Source organism: Galeopterus variegatus, unplaced genomic scaffold (assembly GCF_000696425.1).
Source record: "Galeopterus variegatus unplaced genomic scaffold, G_variegatus-3.0.2 Scaffold323, whole genome shotgun sequence".
Lineage (NCBI taxonomy): Eukaryota > Metazoa > Chordata > Mammalia > Dermoptera > Cynocephalidae > Galeopterus > Galeopterus variegatus.
This window is the reverse complement of record NW_007726434.1, coordinates 274,411-299,828: the sequence shown is the minus strand read 5'-3', so window position 1 is coordinate 299,828 and position 25,418 is coordinate 274,411. Positions and strand designations below refer to the sequence as shown.

Below are 25,418 nucleotides of genomic sequence, written 5' to 3'. Positions count from 1 at the left end.
CCCCGGGTTTTTTTGTGTGTGTGTATGTGGGTGAATTAATTTGTTTATTTTTTAGCTCCCACCAATGAGTGAGAACATGTGGAATTTCTTTTTCTCTGCCTGACTCGTTTCACTCAATATTATTCTCTCAAGGTCCATCCATGTTGTTGCAAATGGCAGTATTTCATTCGTTTTTATAGCTGAGTAGTATTCCATTGTGTAGATATACCACATTTTCCTCAACAGAAGTCAGAGGTCCTCTCTGGGACTAGCTGGGGTACATGTGCCATTTGCCATCTCTCAGCACTCCCACTGTTCTCCACAAGTTCAAAGTTCCTCCTAACTGACTGTCTTTCACCAACTAATATCAACTCTTGCAAGTAGACATCTGGGGTGGTGGACATCATCGTGCCAATTCAGTAGGCAGATCTAATTGAGATAATCCTCTTCTTCTTTATGTTCCTTCCCCCCACAGGGAAACATAATACACCTGAAGAGTGTGCAATGAACCAGAAATGTGCAATATACAAAGCAGCATTTCACAATGTGACACCTCCTCATTCAATTTTGTGGGCAACTTTGGGACAGAATAAGGTGGTTTGGAAATGTTAGTGCATTGTCACTTTCCATAGTAGGAGCTGAAAAATGAGAAATACACACTGTAATTGACTAAAGCCCAAAGGAGACAAAATGTTTTTGGAAATGTGTGCGTGATGGCCCACTAATTTGGCCTCATAACCCCTTCTCTCTGATTACATTCCTGGAAATGTTTGTCAGTTTCTTTACATGGAATAACCAGTAGACCGCATTGCTGAGAACAGTCCACAGGGAACAGGCATTCCTGAGCATAGCTTACACCATACCTCCACAGAGCTAGCCAAAGAACCACATGATTCCCCATTCTTAATATGGTTTATTATAAAAATCCTTTACCTGCCTCCAAGCACTTTTCATCAAAGCCACTTTTAAGCTGAAGCTGAGGACTAAAGAATGCCTTTAACAGAATCCTGAAATAGCTTTTAACCTGAGGCTGAGAGAGAAAGTGCTTTTAACCTAAAGTGCTTTCCTCTTAGGTACTTCAGCGTGTACCTAGCACTCAGCATTAGAGGCTTTGAGAACACCCTTAAGACCCAAATGAAAGAGACTCCATTATAGATATTCAAACCTGTTATATTAATATATTACAAGTAATATTTGAAATCATTAAGCAGTTTTACTCTAACTAAATTTGAGCCTTTCCTTATTGAACTATGCATTCATGCAAATAAATTGAAGTCTTACCACCTGGGATTCTAACAAATCTATGCTATTAGGAAAAGTACAGTCTTCTTTCCTAGATTCTACTTAAATCTGGAGTGAGTCAAAATTTCCACATTTTCCCCACCTAAAAAGAATATTTCAACTCATGTCAATCACTGAATGACATTTCCAGCTTTAGATCAAATTAGTTGGGCTTAAAAGATAAATTAGATGATTTAGAATCAGTTTAGTCAATTACCAGAATAAATCTTATATATCAAAATTTCTCCTTAAACTTATCACTCAAAGAGAAATAAAATGACTGACTTCACAGTAGTTTAAACCCCCCAATAAAGTTTCTACTTAGGGAAGTAAGTGATAACCTAATTGATAAAAGTTTTAACTTTAGATTAATTACAGTAAGTTATGTGATTGAGCAAGTGAATTCTGCGGGCAGTTTTCTGTTTAAATGATAAGAAAAGCACACAAATATGGGAGTAGGTAGCAAACTTTGACATCCTCGAATTTTGTTGATCCCTATTCCTTTGCTGGCACCTTCTATAATTCTAATGAGATAGAGACAGGCAGATGAGAAGCAGAAAATACGGTCAACCCACAGTGCATACGAACAGTCTTTTCTAGACAAAATTCGGCCATGTTCATCATCTAAAAATGCACTAAAGCAAACAGAACCAAAATATTTTTCCCTCAGACTCAATGATCACATCCTAATCTTTAGGAAGAAATCACTTTATTTTATAAATTGTTTTCTCTTGTTTATTTTTTATCCTTTAATTTATTCATTTATGTATTCATTAGGCAACCAGAAGGCATGTAATATAATAAATGCATAAATATAAATACAAGTGGATAAAATTGCATTTATCTTGTCCTACTACGTAAAGCTTTCATTGCCTTGAATATTTTTTCTAGCTTCCTTTACTTAGTAAACTTCTATTCACTTTTATTCCTCCAGCTCACATTACCAATGCCACAAATGTCTCTGTCTTCCACATTGTCAATTAGTGCCCCTTTATTTCATGATTTTAATATCTTCTAACTGGACCGTGAGCTTTATCTGGTAGTCCAGAGACTATCTCACTCAACTCTACACTTTCAGGGAAGTTATTGCCTAGAGAGAGATAAGGAAGGAAATTAAGCAAGACATGAAAACTTCGAGTGGTCTTAGAATTATTTATTTATATTCTTGTTCCTTTATTGTTGAAACTCTGGTCAGTGGGCACTCCTTGGGTGGATCCTGCTCTTCTCCGCAACCACAGAATGTTGGGGTACTCCTTTGTTAAGTCCTTGGACTTCTTTTCTCTTTTCATTCTCATTCTCAGACTATAGGATACTATTCAAACATTCCAGAGCTGCAATATTCCAGTTGCGTGGCTTCAAATTCTATCTGTAGGATGATGCTTTCCAAACTTAAAACATCAGCCTCAAACTCCAGACTTGCTCGTTCAAATGTCTATCTGACATCTCCTTGGGTGTTTGGTAGACATTGCCAATTTATCTGGAGCAGCACCTAACTCCTGGCTCCCACATGTTCTCTAACTCGGAAAATACCACCGCCATGTGCCCCTGGAGTCGCCCTCCACTCTCCTGTGTCTCTTCTACTTTTATCAGCAGATCCCACATTAAAAATATACTCTAAATTCAACCATTTTTAGTCTCTTCCATTGTTACCATCCTTCTCTAAGCACTGTCAGCTCTCCCTGGAATATTTCATTAGCCCGTCACTTCTCATCTTGACCCCCCTTAAATCTAGTCTCCACACAGCAACTGGAAGGATCATTTAAAACTATAAATCACATCATGTCACTTGTTTAATAATCTCCAATAATTTAAAATAAAATCACATTAAAATAATATCTAATATATGACCTTCCTGTGACCTACAGGGTCCTACTTGCTTTGACCCCCAGGCTACATTTTCGATTTCATCCTGAACCACACTTTGTCTTGCTCACTGCTCTCCAGCCACCCAGGCCATCTTGCTCTTCCTCTAATGAGCACAGCTTACCCCTAATGCTCTGTGCACTTGCTGCTCCCCTGTGAGTTTACATGGCTCAGTCCTTTACTTCATTTGGTCTCTGCTGAAATGCCATTGCCTCAGAGATGTCTTTCCTAGCAACACCATTAGCTCTCAATCTCTCTATCCTGCTTCATTTTTTCCATACCACTTATCACCATCTGACATTATATTATATATTAATGAGTTTGTGTGTTTATTTTCCCCATTTATGTATAGGCTGTGTGAAAACAGGGTGTTCTTTTCACTACTCCATTCCCAGCAGGCATTGAAAAATACTTGCGGATGGACAGATTGAATGGGTGAATACAAAAATGCATGAGAGATTCACTCGGCCAAACCGTTCTCTATACTGTCGTGATTCTCTGTGCTCACGTGTGTGTGTGTGTGTGTGCGCGCGCGCGCACGCGTGTGCGTGCACACATGCTGTGCTGCTTTGGGTAAGCAGAGGAAAGAAGTATAGGACAAAGCTGCTACCTAGAGTAAATAAATTTAGAAACATTTCATACTCATTGTCCCATTGGATTAATATACTCTTCATTTAAGATGCAAATTTCTTCCTGGCCAGTAGGCTCATCAAAATGTCCATTGCTCTAATCAGACCACAATCGAGTTGAGATCTATTTCCGCAAGAGTTTAGGAGTTGAGAAGAAGGGGCCCAGAGGTAGTTCATAAAAGTACTATTTGGGGTTGAGGGCGAGACTGTGAAAAATGGAGACTACTGGAAGCCTAAAAAGGGAAGAAAGAGAAAAAAATAGAGTTAGGAAGAACACTGCTATTCCATCTGGGTGACAGCTGGCCCACCCCTGAAACTCATCTTTGGGCAGTTCTTGTCAAACAATGCAACCTCTGCAGCCAACTGTTCAACTTCAATCAGAAACTGCTGAAACTCAGCCTACCCTAGCAGATCTCTCCCAGTGGGGAGATCTTCTGCATACAGCCCAGCAAATCTCCAGGCCAGTCTTTCCACAGCAGACCAGAGACATTAGACTCTGTTATGTTTGATGAGATGCAAAACTGTGAATAACATCGGGGAGGAAACTATACACAGAAGTGCATATATTTGGTAACTCCTATTTATTTACATTCTAAACTACTTAAAAATAATTAAGCTTTTTCCTATATCTGCCCTTTATGAAGAAACAAAATCTCAAATAAACAAGGCAATAAGAGAAGTTTACTTCTAGTGTATTTTATAGATTCAGCAGAGAATCAGCCCAGTTTTTGATATCTACGTACCAAAAAGCAATAAGTGATATTTTCATTCAAAGCCCTGAAAAATCATAAGATAATGCAGTACCTTTTGAAGCATTTACAATTCATTACATTCAGTAGTGTTTTAGCATGAGGCATATTTTTCTGTATCAATTCAAAGACGTAGGCCATCCAGTAAACTATAGTACTTACTTTAGCTACCCACTTTCCCAAACATTCTCAGTAAAGTTTGGAGAAAGTTATATGATAGCGTCTCATATTGTATTTTAAAGGAGGAGAAAGAAGTTGGTAACAATGGACCTGGAGAAAATATAAAAGATGAGAATAAAAACTGCCTGCTTTGATAAATGATCTGAAAGTTTGGGTCTGGAAGCCTATTCTCAAAAGGAAAAACAAATGTCATTTATACTTTAAAATCAATGGATGAATTCAGTTAAATTGCTTAAATTACCCATGTTGAGAATATTACTTTTGCCTTTCAGCATTCACTTCGTCTCCCTTACAGAAATTAGGACATGATCTGCCCATGAGTGTGGCATTTTGGAAGGAGAAAAATTCCAAGTAAATACTACCTGCTATGGAAGCTATGAGGGCTGTATTTTTCCTTTCCCCACCCACTTTTCATAACATCATCTCAATCAACAGGGCATCTTCTACTGGAACTTCAGATCTTTAGTGATTGATGGTTAGAAGACATTATGACGGTGCTGGTGCTAGTGCTGGTGGTAGCAATAAAATTAACACCCTGAGCCAGCTATCAGATTGACAAAACAGTTTCTGATTCTCATGCTTTCTATTTCATGAATTTCCTGAACATCTTGATTTCTAGATATCTTCAAGACCGGTCCCCCAGCCTCTAGTAAATTCATTGAGTTCCTTCCCACCTCCACCCCTCAATATCATTCAAATAATTTTCCTTTGCTTACTATATCCATAGTGTTGCTATGTTTTGCAGCCAAAATAACTCATTACCAATATACCTCATTACCAAGATAATTGTCTGATTTGTTTTGGGGGCTGAGCAGTTTGGATTGCCTTTATTGTTTTCTGCTTGCCTCTATATTCCTCGTGTATGTGTGGTTCTTTGTTCTTCCTTTTAAAAATTTACTAGAGTAGCTGCAATGGCCCTCTCTCCTGCAAGCAGAGTAACATCATTTTGAAAAGCATGTGGAGACTGTCTCCTGGGTAAATGATGATAACACCGTCACATTATTTGAACATTTAACTGCCTCTATTGAGTAGTTCTCCTCGTCGTTTTGATTCATTTGGAATCTAACTGACAAAGATCCCATTACTGAGTGTTCTTTACATAATTTGTCAAAAAATATATAGCAGCGATGAGGGAGAACGAAGCTAATTTGTAATCGCAGAGACTTAACCTGGTTATGCTGATGAACTAACCAAATCGCTCAAAAGTTTGAGAGCTTAAAGATTAAAACCACCATTCTCTAGTTAAACTCTAATTCATTATGTAAACAACATGATTTATAAGTGCAGTCATGTGGAAGGCCTATTTATTTTTCTCACCAAAAGATGCTTTCAAAGAAAAATTGCAGAAAATGGATTTTCTCCCACCAATGTGTTGCCTGCCACCCCTGGCGTAAGTGTTGAAATGGTAGGAGGAAGATATAATGATCACACTAGCCAAGGCCATAGACACTTGCAGAGGATTCCAAAAATATTGGCATTTCTACCAAGAGGTGTTTTCTAAATTTAAAAAGGAAAAGGTTAAGAGAAGAAGAAAGGATTACTAGTGAGCCCACAGATGGGAGTACAGGTGGGGATCGGGAGCTCAGGGCTCTGGGATGGGACTGCTCCCTTTTTTATAATAACGTGAGGAAGACAAAAGTACAAATAATCCTTAATGTTGTACCAGGACAACGGGCATGGAAGTTTAGGAGGCAAAGCTAGTTTATAAATGCTTGCCCAAAAAACAGAATACCTTTTTTCTTTCTCACTCTTTTCTGCATTGTTTGAAGATAGGAGTTTCTTTAGTTCAAACACATTTTTATAATTTAATGAATCTCCTTGGTGCATCAAATGCTGGACTGTATCATATTTACAAATGGGTGGCAATCCTACAACAGCACTTAAATTCAATAGGGACATTTTATCTAAATGTCTATAATTCACTTTCTTTGGATAGCACTTTTTACTTTGTAAAGCCATTTCACGTGCATCATTGTCTCCTCTAAGTTATGTAATTCATCATTTTATGTTGAAGGTTAATGCTGTAGTCAAGATTCTTTCAGTTGGAATTGATAGAAACTTTTCCAAACTGCAAAAGTAAGAATGGAATTTATTGGGATTACTTAATTGAAAAGTCCTAGGGACAAGGACAGCTTCAGGCATGACTGGATCTAGGAGCACAACGTAGAGCTTCATCTGCCCATCACTCAGCTATCTTCTCCACTCTGTTGGCTTAATTCTCCAGTTTGTCTTTCTGGAGGTGGCAACAGCTTCTAGAAGTTCAGACTCATGTCCTCATAGTTTAACATCTCCTAGAGCTCCTCTTTCCCAGTAGCCCCAGAAAAATTCTCAGGAATTGCTTGACAGGATCCACTTGGGCCACGTGTTCATGCCTGAAGCAATTACTGTGGCCAGGGAGATGAAATACATGTTTGTCCCTGGAGCTGGAGGTGGTGGGATTATCACTACCCAAAACAAATGGCAACAAAACCAGAAAGGTATCATCCCCAAAGAAAAATCAGGGCATTCTTAACAGAGGATAGAACAGATACAGGTGTAACAAAACTAGTCAGTGTCTACTGTGCTCTTGCTAACCAGTGTCATCTGTAACTGTGAGTCCCATTGAGTTATTTGTCCAAGACTGGCCCTACCATTGTAATTGTAATCCCTCTCTTGAAACCTTTGGGCCAATGCTGTGTCCATGTTCTAGTCAAGTTTATTTGGTTGCAGTAAACAGAAATTCACTCAAAAGAGTTCAGTTGATATGATTGGGAGGGGATTTCACGGTACCTCATGACATGGGTGTGCCAAGTACCATGGCAAGGATATGCAGTGCCCGGAGTTAGGCATTGGAAAGGAGGTGAGGTGTATCTGCTCCATTTGACTCTCTCTGCAAATCGTTTCCTATATTCCCTAACCCATTGCATATGACCATCTCCCCAAATGGCTGTCCTGACCCCCCAATATCTAAGTTTAGGCAGCTTTAGAGTTCAAATTACTGGTTTATCCTCTCAGTATCCAAATTCTGAATTTTTTGAGTGAGGATTATTGGCCCAGCTTGGGCCACACAACAAACTTTCATTTAATCAGATTTGCCAAGGTGGGACTAAGTTCTTGTACCCCAGAGCCACACCCTCTTGAGTGAGTGCAGCATTTCAACATAGGATACATGCTGAGAAAAAAAGTTTTGGTTTGCTGGTAACCAGTGAAAGCAAACATCTCCCCTCTCTTTAATGCAATCCAATATATCTAAGCTCTTTTCTCACCAGGGCACTATTGTCATTTGGGGAGTTTTTCTTGGTGGGGGACTGCCTGCACTTGCATAAACCAACCAGTAAGTGGCAGTAATGCACCTCCCCTACCTCCCACTTTATAACCAAAAAAAGCCACTTGTGTACCTCACCCCCTACCTGGTAATCAAAAATACTCCTATCTGCCCAATTTAAAATCCTTCCACAAGTCATATCTTCCCTTATAACTAATTAATCCCCATTCTCTGTAACTTTCACCTCTAAATTTCTTAAAGGAGGAGTTTATTTGTTGTCTCTACTTCCTCACCTTCTCTTCAAACCTTGACCACAATCATTGGCTTTTCAGTTTCATTCTACTAAAACCATTTTCCTTACAGTCACGCACATTCTCTTTGTTGTCTCTACTTCCTCACCTTCTCTTCAAACCTTGACCACAATCATTGGCTTTTCAGTCTCATTCTACTAAAACCATTTTCCTTACAGTCACTCACATTCTTGTAATTGCCAAAATCTAAAGAGCACTTTTCCCCTTCATCTTCCATCACCACTCTGCTGCACCTGAAATGCTGATCTAAATTCCAATCTCTATTCTCCAAACACTCCAGTTACTGTATCTGTCTTCTTCAACCGAGCAAGAACCTTACAGGGCACCTTGGCCTGCTAGGTTGTCTCACCTCCTGCACCCTTACCAAATCCCACTGAATCACCCTTTCTCTCCATTTTAGGTTCATTGTCTTAGTTCTGGTCCTCATCACCACCCACCCCCAAACCTAATACTCGGTGACCCTGCACAAATGACTCAATGGCTCTGTGCCTCAGTTTCCTCTTCTGTAAAATGAGGATGGTAATATTATCTACCAGCAAAGGGTTGAAGATCTGTGTGAGGATTAAATATATTAGAATGTATAAAGTACTTTGAGCCATGCTTGGTTTAGTGTAAGTGAACAATAAATCTTCACTAGTATTATTACACACCCATGCAATAACATTAATCACATTATATTGTAACTGTGAGTTATTCTGTCTTCCCACATCATTGCATTTTCAGGCTGTAGTGTAGTTGTCTGGCTTACAGACAGCATTTGATAGATAGTTACTGAATGAATGACTCAAACCTTGCATTCTTTACAATACTCAGAATATGGTAAGTGCTCACTAAATAGTCATTGAATTGAATTGGAAATAATTGAATTGATCTGGAAAGAATGCATAATAAGAAGAGTCATAATATTTGGTAAGGCATAATGAGTTTAAATTTTAAGGTGAGAACAATTTCTTTTGGGACTCTTCCTTAGGGGCTGAATCTAAACTAAAGATATAATTCCACATTCTTAGCAAATTTATAATTTTTTCTCTCTTTCATTCCTTCTCCAGTTTCAATTTTCATATCCTGCCAGCCCTCTTTGTTTTTATTCTTACAGCATAAATTAGATCATATTTCACCAAAAATCTGGACTCCTGTCGCCACCCATGTCAGTAAGCTACTGCTGCGTAACAAAAAAAGCACTAATCTCAGTGGCATGTAGGAAGAAGCATTTATTTCTCATGTGTCTGTGGGTCTGGTAATCTAGTTCATGTGCTCGCTTCGGCAGCACATATACTGGTAATCTAGTTCAGGCTTGACTAAGCCACTCTTCTTTAAGCTTAAGGTCTGATTGGACTTGTTTTTTCACTAAGGGTTAGCCTCAGGTTTTTGGCATATGTATTTATTCTGGAGTTCAGGCTGAAGGGGTAGCAGCTACCCAGGGAATATCTTCCTTGGCAAGAGGATGAGTAGAAATCTGCAATGCTTCTTAAGGCCTCAGTCTGGAACTGACACATTTCCACTCACATCACATCATTCCAAGCAAGTCATATGGCCAAGGCCCATATCAATAAAGTGAGGGATATAAATGCTGTCCACTCTAGTGGGTGGTACCATATGATCACATGGCAAAGGAGGTGAATGTGTGAATCTAATTAAGAAAAGATGAGAAGAACTTATTATTCTGATTCTGATCTTTATAACATCCTTCCTAGGCGATCAGCTTAGCCTTTTAACTAATCTTTTTGTGTCTAGTCTTGTCCTCTATCTGTGCTCCCCTTTACAAAGTGCTACCAAGTAAACCTTCTCAAGCAGAACTATGATTATAATATACACTTTACTCAAAAATCAGAACAAGTTTCCAATGTCATACTACTTTGATTGGGACACTTTTGGCTGCTGGTAATAGAATATCCAGTTAAAAGTGACTTATACAAGGGTACTTCAGAAAGTTAGTGGAAAAATAAAATTGAAAGATAATATGAATCTTTCCATGAATGTTTTGAAGTACCTTTGTATTATTTCATATAACAAGAGATATGTAGCAAGTGTTTTAGGTTTGGTTTAAAAGTTCAGTGACATCATCAAGTCTCAGATTTTTTTGTTGCTTCTTTTTTTTTTAAAGCATGTTAGCATTTGTTCTCAGGCTTGTTGCCTCATGGTGACAAGATTGCTGCAGTAGCCCCAAGCATCATGTCATGGCAAGGTGGTCTTAAAAGCAGCAAGAAAAAGAAAGAAAGTGTCTCCTTATAAATTCCTCTTCTTTTATCAGGGAAAACAACATAGTCTTGTGGCTTCCCGAGTTATTTCCCCTGTATTTCATTGACCAGAACTATCTAATCACCCAGTGCTGCAAGGGAAGTAGAAGGTCAATAGAGATTACCTTCAGGTTCTTTGTTATGAGTGGACTCTAAAAACAAGAAAGAATCTGAGAAAGGAATGGCTGGTTGATAGGAAATCAATGGTCTCTGCACACTCTCAAGTAATTTAACCTACCTGACAAAATTTAAGATGCTTCATAACACAATCTTTATCTCCTTTTAAAGCTTAATACATCAAGATTTATCTAAATAAGAAAGAGAATGGTATTCTTGGCACAGCCATTCTTCCTATAATTCTTCCCATCACTGGTGCATTTGCTTACTCTCCTGCATCTTCCCAGAATGCCCTTTGTACCCCCCTCTTACCTGTCCAACCTAAGTCCTACTTATCCTTCAGGATTCAATTCTTCTTCTCTGAGAAGACTTCCGTGGGCACTCAAGACTGGTCTGATGCCCCACTACGTGCTCCCATCTTGCATCTGTGCTTTTCTAATTATAGCACTTTTTACAGTGAAATGTTCTTACCTGTTTACGTATATGCTGCCCCAACTAGACAAGAAACTTTTAGAGGATAGGGAATGAGTCTTGGTTGTTGTATTATCTGTGCCTTTCCTAGTTCCTAATGCTGAATAGGCACTCAGGACTTACTTTTGCAAATAACCGAATGAATGAAAGAGTAAATGCCCTAGAATACCCTTACCTCTGTTTTCTTATATGCACCTGTCGAAAACAAACCAAGATAAATAAACAAAAAAACTCTCTCCAAAATTTAATATCCACTTCATTCAAGAACCTATTTTTATTCAATGACCTCCATCTCAAAATCTCTCACTCTCTCTCTCTCTCTCTCTCTCTCTCTCTCTCTCTCACACACACACACACACACACACCCCACACCACATCTGCACTAAATGGCACAAAAAGACCTTATACTAAAGGATATCTTTCTTAGCATTCTAAGTACTTTTTATAACTTAGAGTGCTTTTTATAACACTCGCTGTTGTTTTGTATATTGTTGAGTACTTCTGTTAGCCTCTACAATATTAGAAACTTCTTGATATCTTTATTATAATTTAACATGCCTACCCACACACACACACACACACACACACACACACACACCCCACACCACATCTGCACTAAATGGCACAAAAAGACCTTATACTAAAGGATATCTTTCTTAGCATTCTAAGTACTTTTTATAACTTAGAGTGCTTTTTATAACACTCGCTGTTGTTTTGTATATTGTTGAGTACTTCTGTTAGCCTCTACAATATTAGAAACTTCTTGATATCTTTATTATAATTTAACATGCCTACCTCATTGCTGTGAAGATTGAAGATATTCAAGTATTTCTGAAATTGATTTGAATTTTGAAGTCCATTAATGGGTTTTGTAGTTTATAGCAATTCTTCCTGATTTCAATCTCTAGTCAATTGAAATCATTCGATCTGAAGTCCAGGGTTGTTTTTTTTTAATAATATTTTTATCACTATTTCTTATAGAGGTTACTCACTGTTTTGAACAAATCTTTGTTACTTCATCAAGTTTTCAAAGCAAATACCTATGTTTATTTTCCAATTCTCTATATTATATCAGTGTGTTTTGAGCTTATCTTCTTCTAGTCTCTTGGAAAAAAATGCACATTTCCATATTTGAGTATATTATTAATAGTGATTTAGCCTTAATTGCTTCCCTCAGTGATGGGTTGTCACCAGTTCAAACCATTACCTTTTCCTAAAAATGCATGAAAACTGTGACTTCCTTGAAATCTCACTGCACTTCATTTTGAATGCCCCTTTATAATAATAGAACACTTAGCATTATCTTATGCTGCATTATATCTTTTTCTTCCCACATCTACATATATTTTTAAAAATTTGAATACTTTCACTGATGATTAACAAAACGTCTTGCAATCAATCACTCAATAAATGTTTGTTGAACTTCTAGGGTATGCCAAATACTGTCTAGGCACTGAGTATCCAGTAATGAAGGGAATAAGTATGGTCCTTATTCTCCTGTATTTTGCATTCTAAGCAAGGAAAGCAACTAAGAAGTAAATGCATCAATTTAATATGTCAGTTGGAGATAAGTGTTCTAAGAAAAGTAAGTCAAGGGAGTGTGGCATGGAGAACGGAGTGCAGTGCTGCCATTTTTTAAAAGACGAGTAAAAAAGGCTCCAATAAGAACTTGTCATTCGATCAGAGACCTAGGGCAATAAGTAGTGCAGCATGCAGAGGAAATACTGAATGCAAAGTCCCTGAGGCAGAAGTGTGATTGGCAGGGATGAGAAACAGCCACATGCACAGTGGGGTTGCAGGCAAGTTCAGGGAGGAGGTGGGAGGACACAAATGAAATTAATTAGTAGAAGTTGGATCATGTCACTATAGAGACTTTGATTTCATTGTGAGCAAAATGGGAAATGCTTGGACCCACTACGTATTTGTTTCATTATCAGTAATAAACATCAAAGCTACTGAAAAAAGTTCTGAAAATGGATGGTGGTGATGGTTGCACAACGTTGTGAATGTACTTAGTACCATTAAATGGTACACTTAGAAATGGATAAAGTGATAAATTTTATGGCATGTATATTTTAACACAATTACATATAAAGAAAAATCTATGGGTGAAAACTGTGGGCCAGAATCTGTGCTGAGCTCTGGTGACTATAAGAAGATGTAGAGGATTCAGACACTCAGAATCTGCTTTGAGAGAGTATATTCCATGTATTATACATGTAAATACACAATGCAAGCCGTGTAAATCATGTTCCAAACAAGATGGTTAGGCTAGGACTCCACAGTGTGTTCTCAGAAACATTAGTCTGGAGGGAGGGTCTCTGAAAATGAAAAGATCTTTCTCAAATAAGTTTGAGAAATAATATGTTCTCCACCCCCTCATGGAGATTCACAGAGTACATTGGCATATCACAGGCTCTAAAAATATATACACATTAAAACAAACAAAAAAAAGTGTTTAACTTCATGTAACCTAACACTGCTAAACCATTTTGATCACAGGCCCTTTTTCCTGAATTACCTATGAACATCCTGAGAAACTGGTATTCCAAAGAACCTATGTCACAGGAGGCGCAAAGCCAAGGAGAAGGCATGATCTGAGCTGAGCCCTAAAGGAAAAGTGATATTTTGATTAGAGAAGAAGAAGGATATTCAAGGCAGGAGAAATGCAAAGTAGCTCACTTCAAAGTCTCCTCAAATTTGCCTCTTCAAATATCATTGAGCTGCAGAATGAATGTCTTAAATATACTGATAAAATCATAATTTTGATGACTGCTGATCAACTTTTTCTAAAACACTCAGGACACCAAAGACACTAAGGTTAATTATTTTGCGGAAGTTTTCTAATTCCTTGTCATTATCTTATAGACAACAAAATTAAGGCCCAGAGAGACTATAACTTACCCAGTCATCCCTGTCTAATCGATGGCAGAGTGTTAGTTTTCTTACTCTGGGGCCAGAGTCCTGTTCCATAAAGAAGGGAGTTAACGGTCTTTGTATGTCTGCCATAGACACTTTAGAATTAAAGCAAAAAATCAATTCCTATGCAAGATGAAGATTTCATCATGCAGTGGATATGGAAACAGAATCAAATTAAAGAACAACGCAAGCTTGGATTTTAATGAAGCTCATCTTTGTTTCTTTTGCAGATCAAATTTTTGGCTCCCATCTGCACACAGTGTGTGAACGTGAAAATTCCACAGTTCCACGGTTTGTAAAGCAATGCATTGAAGCTGTCGAAAAAAGAGGTGAGTAACTGAATATGCAGCAGTTCCTCCATTCCTGCACCCTCTAAACAACCAATACTCAAGTTAGCAGTGCCACTCGATTTGTCTGGGAAGCCATGCAATTAAAACTTCACTTTTGTTAATCGGTTAAGAGGATCACGTTTCTCATTAACTTCAGTTTGTTTTTATGATAGGGACATTAGTAATTCTCACTAATGTTCTTTTTTTTTAATATTTTGTCTGTCTGACATACTGTTGATTCAATTGCAAACTTCTTGTTTTGAAGCCAGTGATAAAACATTCATAAAATATCAGCACTCACTGTGTTAGAACCCTCCTAACGTTCATGCTGGTAGATGTTATGCCAGAACAATTTTTGGTAAACCCCCAACATTACCCAAGTGAAGCAAATAGCACTCCTACTTGCAGGCAGTGATATCCCATCTTCTACGTGTTTCAATTCAGTACAGAATATGGCTAACTGGCTTCCCTGGAACAATTAACAGATAAACCTCCAGTGTTAAGATGACCTTTGATTCCTCTATTTCAACATTCTGTTTTTCATCTGAAATTATTTCATCTTACTGAAGAGAACAAAACAAAACCCAATTGACTCATCGTTAAGATGACCTTTGATTCCTCTATTTCAACATTCTGTTTTTCATCTGAAATTATTTCATCTGAAGAGAACAAAACAAAACCCAATTGACTCATCATTTCTACTCTAGTCTATCTGTAGGGTGTTTTTCTTTCAAACTATGACTTCATTCATTCAAGGTCATTTTTCCTGGAAGATACATATAGTAGATGCAGAATCTTACAAAATGTATTGTATAAAAATGTGAAGCATCATCACCATCTGTTACAAGTTTACAACATATTCCCAGGATCTAGGGGGATATATATCATGTAAAAATAGAGGTGTTTTCAGAAAAAGAATTGGTGAACCTATTCCCATTTCCAGCTCCTACTCTCCTAAAACAATAGAACCAAGGGGAAAAAAATCTTTACCAAGTAATCTGCTAGGAAAAAAGCCATTTTAATTCTCTCAATGTTACCTGGCTTTATTATAGAAGCATAATAAAAATGGTCTGCAATTTCTACCTCCTGGAAATTCATACTTTAATTATGCTGTAAGGACAGCCTTGGGATCTTATTATTCCCATATCAGTAGGGAATGAGAGAATAACAAGAAGGGAAGGAGTGGGTAGGGAATGTGGATAACGAGAGTGGCTATGGGGAAAGCATATCAACACATCAGAGAGAAGAGTTGAGACTGCAGAGAGTAGAAAACAGTAAATGCAGAATGAACAGGAGGAGAGGCATCTGTGAAGCATGAAGTCAATAGGATTTTGCAGAGGAATGTGTTTTTATTGCATGGTGCAATTTCATTTAATTTTATAAGTATGTATTTTAGGAATAAATATTATTTAATAAGCACTTAAAGCCAAAATGGATCACTGAGAATATTATAATGTTATTATTTCCAATAGCTAAATTATCATTCATTCCAGGAAATCTTCATTTACTTATAAATGCTCAATACTGATGGTGTGAGCAGTGTCATATTAGATCGAAAATCCAAATAGGACATTGGGGGAAGCCACGCATAATAAGATGTGCACACATATAAAGAAGAGCTCTATACCTCTCGATTTATGTATCTACTCTAGGCAAAATCAAAAACTCTGCTAGTTGCAGCCTTGAAGTATGCAGTTACTATAATATTTTAGAGTAGAAAATGTCTATAAATATAAACTGTATCTTTTGTTCGTTTCATCTTGTCAGTGATTTTTAATAAAATAAGGCAATGTTTTTTCTGACAGGTGCAACTGTATCTGTCATCATATTTCATTGCCCCAGTGTTTACACTTACAATGAATTTGTAGATCCAGCACTAAACAGGGGCTAATCACACATATATGATTATTAAAATAATTCCTGGGCATTTTCATGAAAGTCAGAGAATTTAAAATTCCACAAAGCACTTTGGCAATGTCAGCTTAAAGAAACTCTATGAAAATGTTCAGTAAAAACTCGAAAGCACAAGATAAACCTCTCACATCATAGCAAGATTTACAAGTCTGTACTTTTGATTATATTTTTTTATGATCATTTTTTGGATTAATATTCTTACATTTATATGCCAATTCTATTTGCTCGAAATGTTGTTTTTACTAAATTCTGGCATAAACCACCACCTCAGGACAGAAATAATTTATGTGAATCTAAGTCCAATGTTTGTACAGGCTTCTGATGACATTTTATGCTGGGGTTGGTATTAGGAAGTAACATAGAAAGGTGCCAAGTCTCTCGGCACGGCTGGGACCCAGTTTATCTAGAGCCCTCCTTCTAATGGCCAGATCCTCTTCTAGCCAAGATGCTCAACTGCAGAATCATGGGAAATGCTCTGGACCAGTTATGCGAAAGGCACATTTAATGAAAGCTGTGTGTTTACTCTCCCAATCGTAGGAAAATGGCCCCTATGCTCACTAAGGTGGCACATTGGCTCCTGTAAAAAAAAGAGTTGTTTCATTCTTCTTTTCTTGATATTATTTTCCCCTTCTTTTAAAAAAAATCATCTATGAACTGTAGCTGTATCTTTTTAAATGCTTCTTACATGCTTGATTTAAAGTGAAACATTAGGAAACAATATCTCACCATTCATTCATTCAATTAGTTGCTCGTCTTACCTGCTTGCATTTGACAGAACCAAACTGTTCATACTTCTGTAGACTCCCCAGGGAAATTCTACCAAGTACTTGGCATAAGATACATTCTTTATTCATCCCTGATAAAGTGGTATTAGTTGCTCTTTAAATTTTGCTTCTCTTGGACATGCCTAGAAGAAAATCTATCCATAAGTCAAAGGTAAACCAACTTAGTGAATAACTTGTTTGTATGTTTCCTTATCTTGATTTGGTTCCCTTTATTTCTCTAAACCACCGGAGAATTCTCCCCTTCACCAACTGTTATAACTAGATTAAAGTCATTTCTGTGGTTTCCGATGTTTTCTGCTCAGCCGTGAAAATATACACATAATTTGGAGGCAAAAGTGTAAAGGAGCATGTTAGTCCGTAAGGCTCTTCCAAGTGGTCATTCTCTCTTGCCTTGCCTTCACAGTTGCAGGCCATGTATGTGAGATATCATGATTAGCCAATGAAAACCCAACTTATGTTTCTTCTTCCCAAGCAATTTCTGTGAAAATATTGGATCATTGTTCATGCTCAATACATATCCTTGGTAAAATTACCAAAAACATGAGGTCACCTGACACTTTCTTTTGAGGTCTGGAGGACAAACATACCTAGGGAGGCATTGTGATGTGTTGGGGGTATGTAGATATAAGCAGTGAGAAGTATATTTTTCACTACTTGATAGAACACTTTGTGTCCTTTATAATGACTTCAAATACATGTAGAAATTGCTTACTTAAAAATAAGGTGTGGAGCCACGGCTGATGTCTGGAATCCTGTCAACATCACCAATTGTAGCACTCTTACTCCTGTTCGTGATGCCAATTATAAAGCTAGGCAACCACGCCAGTTGTCGGGCTCTTTTACCTGCTGGTAATCCTGCACTAACTGAGCTGATTGTTGAGCTAGGGCTGGGTCTGGAGCTCCCAGATGTCGGGCTCTTTTACCTGCTGGTAATCCTGCACAGACTGGGCCGATTGTTGAGCTAGGGCCAGATCTGGAGCTCCCAGACCCCTCAAGCCCATTCACAGACTGGGTCACAAACCCTTCATACACCAGGCTGTGTCTCCAGACCCCTTCACGTGGGTCTAACCGGCCAAAAGGTCCTTGGAAGTTGTAGGTTGGAAAGCATGGCTGCACCGGGCCGATGCCTGAGGATGACACCCGCCTGCCTGCTTCACTAAAACTCTCTCTCTCTCTCTCTCTCTCTCTCTCTGAAGAACACAAGAATAGCAACCAAACTAAAAAGATACATTGGCTAGGATGACACCCGCCTGCCTGCTTCACTAAAACTCTCTCTCTCTCTCTCTCTCTCTCTCTCTCTCTAAAGAACACAAGAATAGCAACCAAACTAAAAAGATACATTGGCTCACATGTGCACTAACTACACACACACACACACACACACACAATTTGCTTACAATGGATGTGCTAAAACCACACCCAACCAGACCCAAGGTGAGGGCCCTGACCAAACTATTCTATTTTCCCAACATAAGGTCATCTGTATCTGTTAGAAGGAAGGACATAGGAGACCTGAACTATACAAAGCATATAGTCTAAACTGGTAGTAAGTAGTAAGACCTTAACTCATAGTTCTTTTTATACAAAGTATGTACCTGACTGACTACCCTTTGTGATGGTCCGCTATTTGGAAAGAAGCCTTACACAGTACATTGACACACTGTAAGCACTCAATAAGTATTGTTCGAATGAAGTAACAGACACTAAGTGTATGTCGCATTCAGGCAAGTAGCTATTGAGTACCTACTGTGTGTCCTTCCCCATGCTGCCAGCTGAGAGAATGGGTGAGATAGACATGAAACAGACACATACGAGTGTGTGAGTACCTTAGCACAAACTGTGATAAGTGCTATGAGAGAAAAGAGCAGACACTACAAGACAGAATAACCACTAGAACACTAAAAAAGCAGGAAAATTTGTGTGCTTAAGAAATACCATCATAAACCCTGAATTATAAACCCATACTTGCCTGACTTTAGCCTCCTTATAAGATGAGAGAAGTTTAATTAGCCTTATTTCCAGGTTATTTTCTTGACTCAATGTGACAATGTAATATAAGGAGTCATTTGGTGTGAGATACTTAAAAAGACATGTCTTAAATGGTAAGCCAGTCCTTTTTCTACCCAACAATACCAAAAATGTACCTTGCTGAAGCTTCTTTTATATAATAATGGTGTTAAGTAAATGAGCATATTTCTACTGTAAACATATTTTTATGCCTCCAATATGTTTTTGTTTATAAGGGAATAGGATTGATTTTTTAAAATTTTAATATAATTAAATTGTCATTCATCATTTGGAATATGGTCTAACAACTCGTTCTTCCCTCATGATTCCCAGTTCTGGTTAATATGCCCCCAAGCTATTTAACAACAATAAAATGATACCTAGAGGTCTGTTGCACAACATTTTGAATTTACTTAACATTACTGAACTGTACACTTAAAAACAGTATGATATTAAATTTTATTTTGTGTGCTTTTTACCACAATTTTTTTTAAATGACACCATGTCTTCCAAATTTGATGATTCCAGGTACAAGCTACTTTGCAGAATGCCTCAGCAGATGCTAATCAACAAGAAGTTTGTCCTTTCTGTCTTTTTTCTGGAACACAAAATACTATGACAGGAACGATACACAAAGTTACATATTTGACTTCGTGCCTAAAAGCCACCCTGGGATCCATAACCTTGCTTAAAGATTTAAGAAAGACCTTTACTCTACTTCTGAGAAGGTCCTTAGCCTCAAAAACTTTATCTCTCAACTTGACTTCTCAGCAGCTGTTATATTTTTTTGCTGTCGTTTGTTTGACAGGATCCAGTTATAGGTTCTGATGTCTGTTTAAAGAAACAAGGAGGCTGTTGGCTTTAAAATTCCCTCATTGCTTGTGTGATCAGCATTTTCCCAGGCTTTTCTACATAGTTTGCCAAGCAAAGGGACTGACCTTTTGTAGCAAACACTTTTTCATTTCAAAATGCTCACTTTGATTTTTGTCCCATTTTATGCTCATTCCAAACTGTTTACAACCCACTAAAAATGACTGTGAATTATATGTTTGTGTAATGGATTCCTTTTGTGGTCTGAGTGGAATGTTTACTCTGAACAATTAGTTATCTTTGGGTAGATTATAGCAACTTGGAAAAAGAATGGCTAAAATTATTATTATACCTTAACTGTTTCTTTTTTTGGTAATTCCTCTGTCCCGTGAAGTTTGAGAAAATGTCACATGAACAAGCTCACAACATTATAAATGAAATCTAATTATACGAATATTTATTTGGACATGTTTGTTAATATCTCAAGAAATCATGGTTAGACACCTACCTACTGGTGAATATACTTATCTGACTCATAAATTTACCACATGGAATATTTGCTATATACATGTTGCATTTACATATTAGGTGAGGTATGCATTTATTACACAAAACCAGGCATGATTACAGTATAGCTATTATGCTGAAACATAACAAGCATTGTAGTTATTAGTACAATTTTCCTGATACTCTATTCACTGTATCAGTCTGCCTTTGAGATCCTACTGAGTGCTTACTTGCAAAAATAAAACTTTACATAGTCTTTTCCCGTTGCCTTCGCATCCAGGCCCCTAAAGTGCAGATCATACTGCCTTCACTAGACAAGCTCTGCTCCCAGTTCAGCTAATTTTATACTGTTCATTCTTTCCCACTTTGGGATAATCTATTATAGCTGGATCCAGGCACGCACTAAAGGCTGATACTTCCATGAAGAATGCGCAATTTGTACTGTTTAGTTTGTGACGAGATTCTTGAAAACTTTTATGATTCTATCTTGTTCCAGAGAGACTTCTGCTTGCTAGTTTTATAAGCAGTGAGTGAAAAAAAAAGTAATGAAAACAAAACAAACTGATAAAAATTACATACTTCTAAAAAAAAAAATCAAGAGTACAAGATAAGCACTTTTTCTTTTTCCCTAGAGAATATTTGTGGACTGAACAAAAATGTTTCTAAGGACACTGACCTATGTTTTTTGTTTTTTGGTTTTGGGGTTTTTTAAGTGCTTGCTTTTCCCTGCCTAAAGTTAGGCATCCGCATGCATTTACAATGGAGACGATCCTCAAAGAAGCATTACAAATGTCTGCAGTGAATCTCCTTAGTTTTTTTTTTTTTCTTTTTTTCCTGAGTTAAAATTAAGACCAATTTAGCGCTTTTGTGTTTTGTATTTTGCTTTGCTTTGTTTTAATGCAGCCACAGACAGCCACCTTCCTGACGGCATAGCATCGTGCTGTGTCCAAGCTGGAACTGGCTCTTTGGGGCAGTCATGCTGGGGCCTGTGTGTCTGTAAGAAAGCCACATTCAGGGCTAGAGGGGAAGACCAAATCAAAACAGAGTAAACAGGAAACAGGCAGCAAGAGTATAAAAGAGAAACTGGGAAAAGACAACCAAAAGAAATCAGAGATGACAAGGTGGAAAGAGAGAAAAAAGCTGTGTTTGGCAATTAAGAAAATAAATGTGGATAAAAGGGCAGGCTTGTGAGGTCTGTAATAAAGAGAAGACAAGCAACTGACTTGGTTGCCATCTCTGCCATAGTTACCTAATACCTGCTTTTCTGTCCCAGAGAAATTTACCCTTGCTCAAGAAAATGCTGGAAAGTTCAATCATGCCATGAACGGCATTCACTGAATGTTCACAAACTATGTACAGAACTGGGCATTAATTAATTCACTGCACTTATTAGTGACATTTAATGGAGTTTATCTACATCTGGCAATACACAACAGTCTTCTTATCAAGAAGAGAATTTAAGCAAACCAGAAGTTAACACAGGAATAAATGCACAGTTCAATAACAGAAAGGCTATCTAAGAAATACAGCAATGTGACTCTGGTCAAATCAGTCAGCAGATATTCCCACACTTTAGAGTCCAGAATGCATAAGAATAAATACTGTCCCTTCCCAGATAAAGCCTGAGTCTAATTACCAACCACCGCCTCCACCCTCATCCCCATTCTAAACTCTAGGTTCTTAACATACTTCTCCCTTGGAGTCACTTGGAAGAAAACAGGACCAAATTAAGACCCTAGGAAATTAGCCTCTTATTGTAGATGGAAGATTTAAATAATGCAACACCTCAACATATCAAGATACGATACTGTGAAATGTCCCGTAGTGATGTCATTTATATGATGAGTGTTCTGGATCTGGGAGTTTTTCCATCATAAGACCCTATATTCAGAAGTTAATAGTTCAACCACAAAAATAATCCTGGCTGAAAGTTGGCAGGATATTTTAGCCTGGAAGCAAATGTTTACAAAATTTGGAAAAAAAGTCACATGCATTTGGAAAGCTTTCAGGTTTTCAAAAAGTGAGAGCAAAAATAACAATAATGGCAAAGCAGTCAGAGATTTTTAGATATTTGTTGCCCTAGGAATCAAAAATGGATTTGTGGTTCTTCAACAGAAATGTTTTGATTCTTGTCACATAATGTGAACCAATTGATTAAAAATAAATAAACCAGAATTTTCACAACAGTGTCACTCTGTTTTGTGAAATAATCTAGTAGTTTGTTGGTGGAACAAGAATCTATACATTATATTTGTGTAAGCATTTCCTTAGAGCTTAAAATTTTATGATAATTAAGAAGTCTTAAATCAAGGAAGCCATACATGCAACAAAAATATTACATTCCTTTGTGGGTTTCCTAATGAATAATGTTCCCTTTTAAAGTTTCTAGAAATAATAGCCTTTTCCAAAGAATTTTCACACTTTCAAATGAAGTGTGTCCAATTTGGGCATTAATCATTAATGTATACATATATGTGTGTGTGTGTGTGTGTGTGTGTGTGTGTGTGTGTGTGTGTGTGTGTGTGTGTATAAAGGGATTAAAGGGATAACACAGTCCTATTCATACTTAAGAGAAATACTTTTGGCAGCATTGAGGAGAGCAGCACATAGACATACACACGTACATACATGTATATATATGTAGTATAAAGCATATACTACATACAGATTCTTAGTGAAGTAGTTGCACTGGTCTACAGAATTGAACATGGCATATTTTTCCATACAAGATATTTAGAGTATTTTAGTCATCTCCTTAAAAGATTCATGTCTTGGAGATTCCTCTAATTTCTTTTGCAGGTTATCATATTGTCTAATAGGATATAAGGTTAGAAATGTTTTTCTTGAGCTTAAAATAATTTTTTCTTTTCTAATTTTATCTCTTTTTGCCTAGTTTTATGCTTTTCAAGTCACTTCCTATTTTCTGTTTAGGAAAAAAAATCAGAAAAAAATCAATAGCAGGACACTTTGAGAAGAAAAACTAACTGGACAAAACCAAAATAGTTCTGAAATGATAATGCTGGAAGAGTTCTTGAGGGTACAGTAGACCATAGACCCAATATGTAAAAACCAGCTTTTTAAGGAAATAAGAATGCTCTGAGATTTAGAGTGAAAGCTTACCTTATAAAAGAAAAATATTTAAATTATTACCTTTAGTACACTGTATGCTTCTTCATATATGGTCCAACTCCTCACATAGTGCCTGACACATAATTGATACTCAATAAATGGTGAATAAGTGGATAAATTATATTCAACATTGCTTAAATTTTCATTGGAAAGTTGCATGCCATTGCCACACCTGGATAGCATTAGGATTTTTTTTTTTAATATTTTTTTCCTTTTTGTCTTTTTTACTGACCGGTAACGGGATCGCAACCCTCGGTGTCGCGCCTGTACCGGGGACCGGCAACTGGATTGCAACCCTCGGTGTTGCGCCCACACCGCGCTCAGCCAGTGAGCGGGACCCGGTCTCCACATGGGATCCAAACCCTCTGTGGGAGTCCCAAGCGGCGCACTCTCCAGTGCGCCAACCGGGCCGGCCCATGAATTATAAAAAGATCAATGACCAACTATTGTTGGTTGAAGGCAGCTGCATTATGTGCGGAGAATAACGTGGTTTGCAAATCCACTTTTTAAACATTTAAACGAGTTTGTTTCTGATGAAAGAATATTATATCGTTTAATAAAAAGTACCATTCTGTTCATCAATACCCAGCTATGCTAAACAATTGAAGTTAGGTTTTCTTAAAGATTTTCTTTTCATAATTTTTGTTTTCTCTATTTAAGTCAGCCATCCAACAACTACTAAAATATCCATTTTCTACTCATTTTCATCACAGGAAGTCATGTCCCATTAGGCGTTGTTTCAACACTAATAGCCTGTTGTTTTTAATAATGTAACTGAATGGTAACTACAACTTATAATTGACATGCCTGAAAATGATCAGGCATATGCTTGGTTCCCATAACCACACAGAAAATGGAGCCCCACGGGCCGGCCCGGTGGCGCACTGGATAAGTGCGCCGCTTGGGAAGCGCGGCGGCGCTCCCACCCGAGGGTTCGGATCCCACATACAGACCGGTTCCCGCTCACTGGCTGAGTGAGGCACGGGAGCAACGCCGAGGGTTGCAATCCCGTTGCCGGTCCCCGGTCCGGTACGGGGGCAACACTGAGGGTTGCGATCCATTGCCGCACACGGAAAAAGACAAAAAAAAAAAAAGAAAGNACGGGGGCAACACTGAGGGTTGCGATCCGTTGCCGCACACGGAAAAAGACAAAAAAAAAAAGAAAGAAAGAAAATGGAGCCCCACATCTTTTTCTTTAATTTGGAGTGGGCCATGTTGGTGCTGTTCTGTATTAGTTCGCATCCCTGTGAATATCTCACCTTCTTGATTCAGTGTTTATTTTCCATGTGCATCTCAGGAAATTTTTATTTTGATGATAATTCTTTGAGTTGAAAGAGTCTGTCCAAGAATTTGAAATTAGAAGTATACAGGCAATACACAGATCAATTTGAAGCTAATGAAGACAGGATAACAGTACCCTAAATTCTGACATGATTTTTCTACTGGATATTGATTTCGTTTTCTCCAAATTTACTTCACATAGGAAAAAGGTTAGACTCTGCTGACGCTATCAAAAGCTCTGTAAAGACTTTGAATACACCAATGTCATTCACATCGAACAATTACCTTTCTTGTTTTAAAAATTGCGGTCTTGTTATATTTTGCATTTTTTCAGTTTGGGCTAAGTTAAGTCTTTAGTATCTCTACAGAGCAGTGGAACACCTTAAAGATGGTATTATAATCACTGCAGCGAGCTTTTTTTCCTTTTTTCTTGAAAGTAGGCATTTGTCCATGTATTTGAAATTGCATAGCCTAATATCGGAGTCCATTTGTCTGGCCTAGAGTTTGACGCTGTAAGAAACATGCATTTCCTTTGGATTTAATTCTTGACTTTGACATTTCATGCTACTCATTCTCTCAAGGTGGTGATCTCAATCATACCTAAAGTTTCAGCAATTCCTTCAGTGGCTTCGGAGCTCCTATATGTGAATAACTCCTCAAGCTGTTTCTTCCACTC

General features: G+C 37.7%; 1 protein-coding gene across 1 annotated transcript in view; it reads left to right on the top strand.

Annotated features, from left to right (window-relative positions):
• The window catches only part of ARHGAP15 (Rho GTPase activating protein 15), a 571,811-nt gene that overhangs the window by 333,500 nt on the left and 212,893 nt on the right, over window positions 1-25,418 (top strand). Inside the window, exon 9 of the mRNA XM_008567489.1 lies at window positions 14,211-14,309. Coding sequence (XP_008565711.1) covers window positions 14,211-14,309 — 99 coding nt within the window. The remainder of the gene's footprint in view (window positions 1-14,210; window positions 14,310-25,418) is intronic.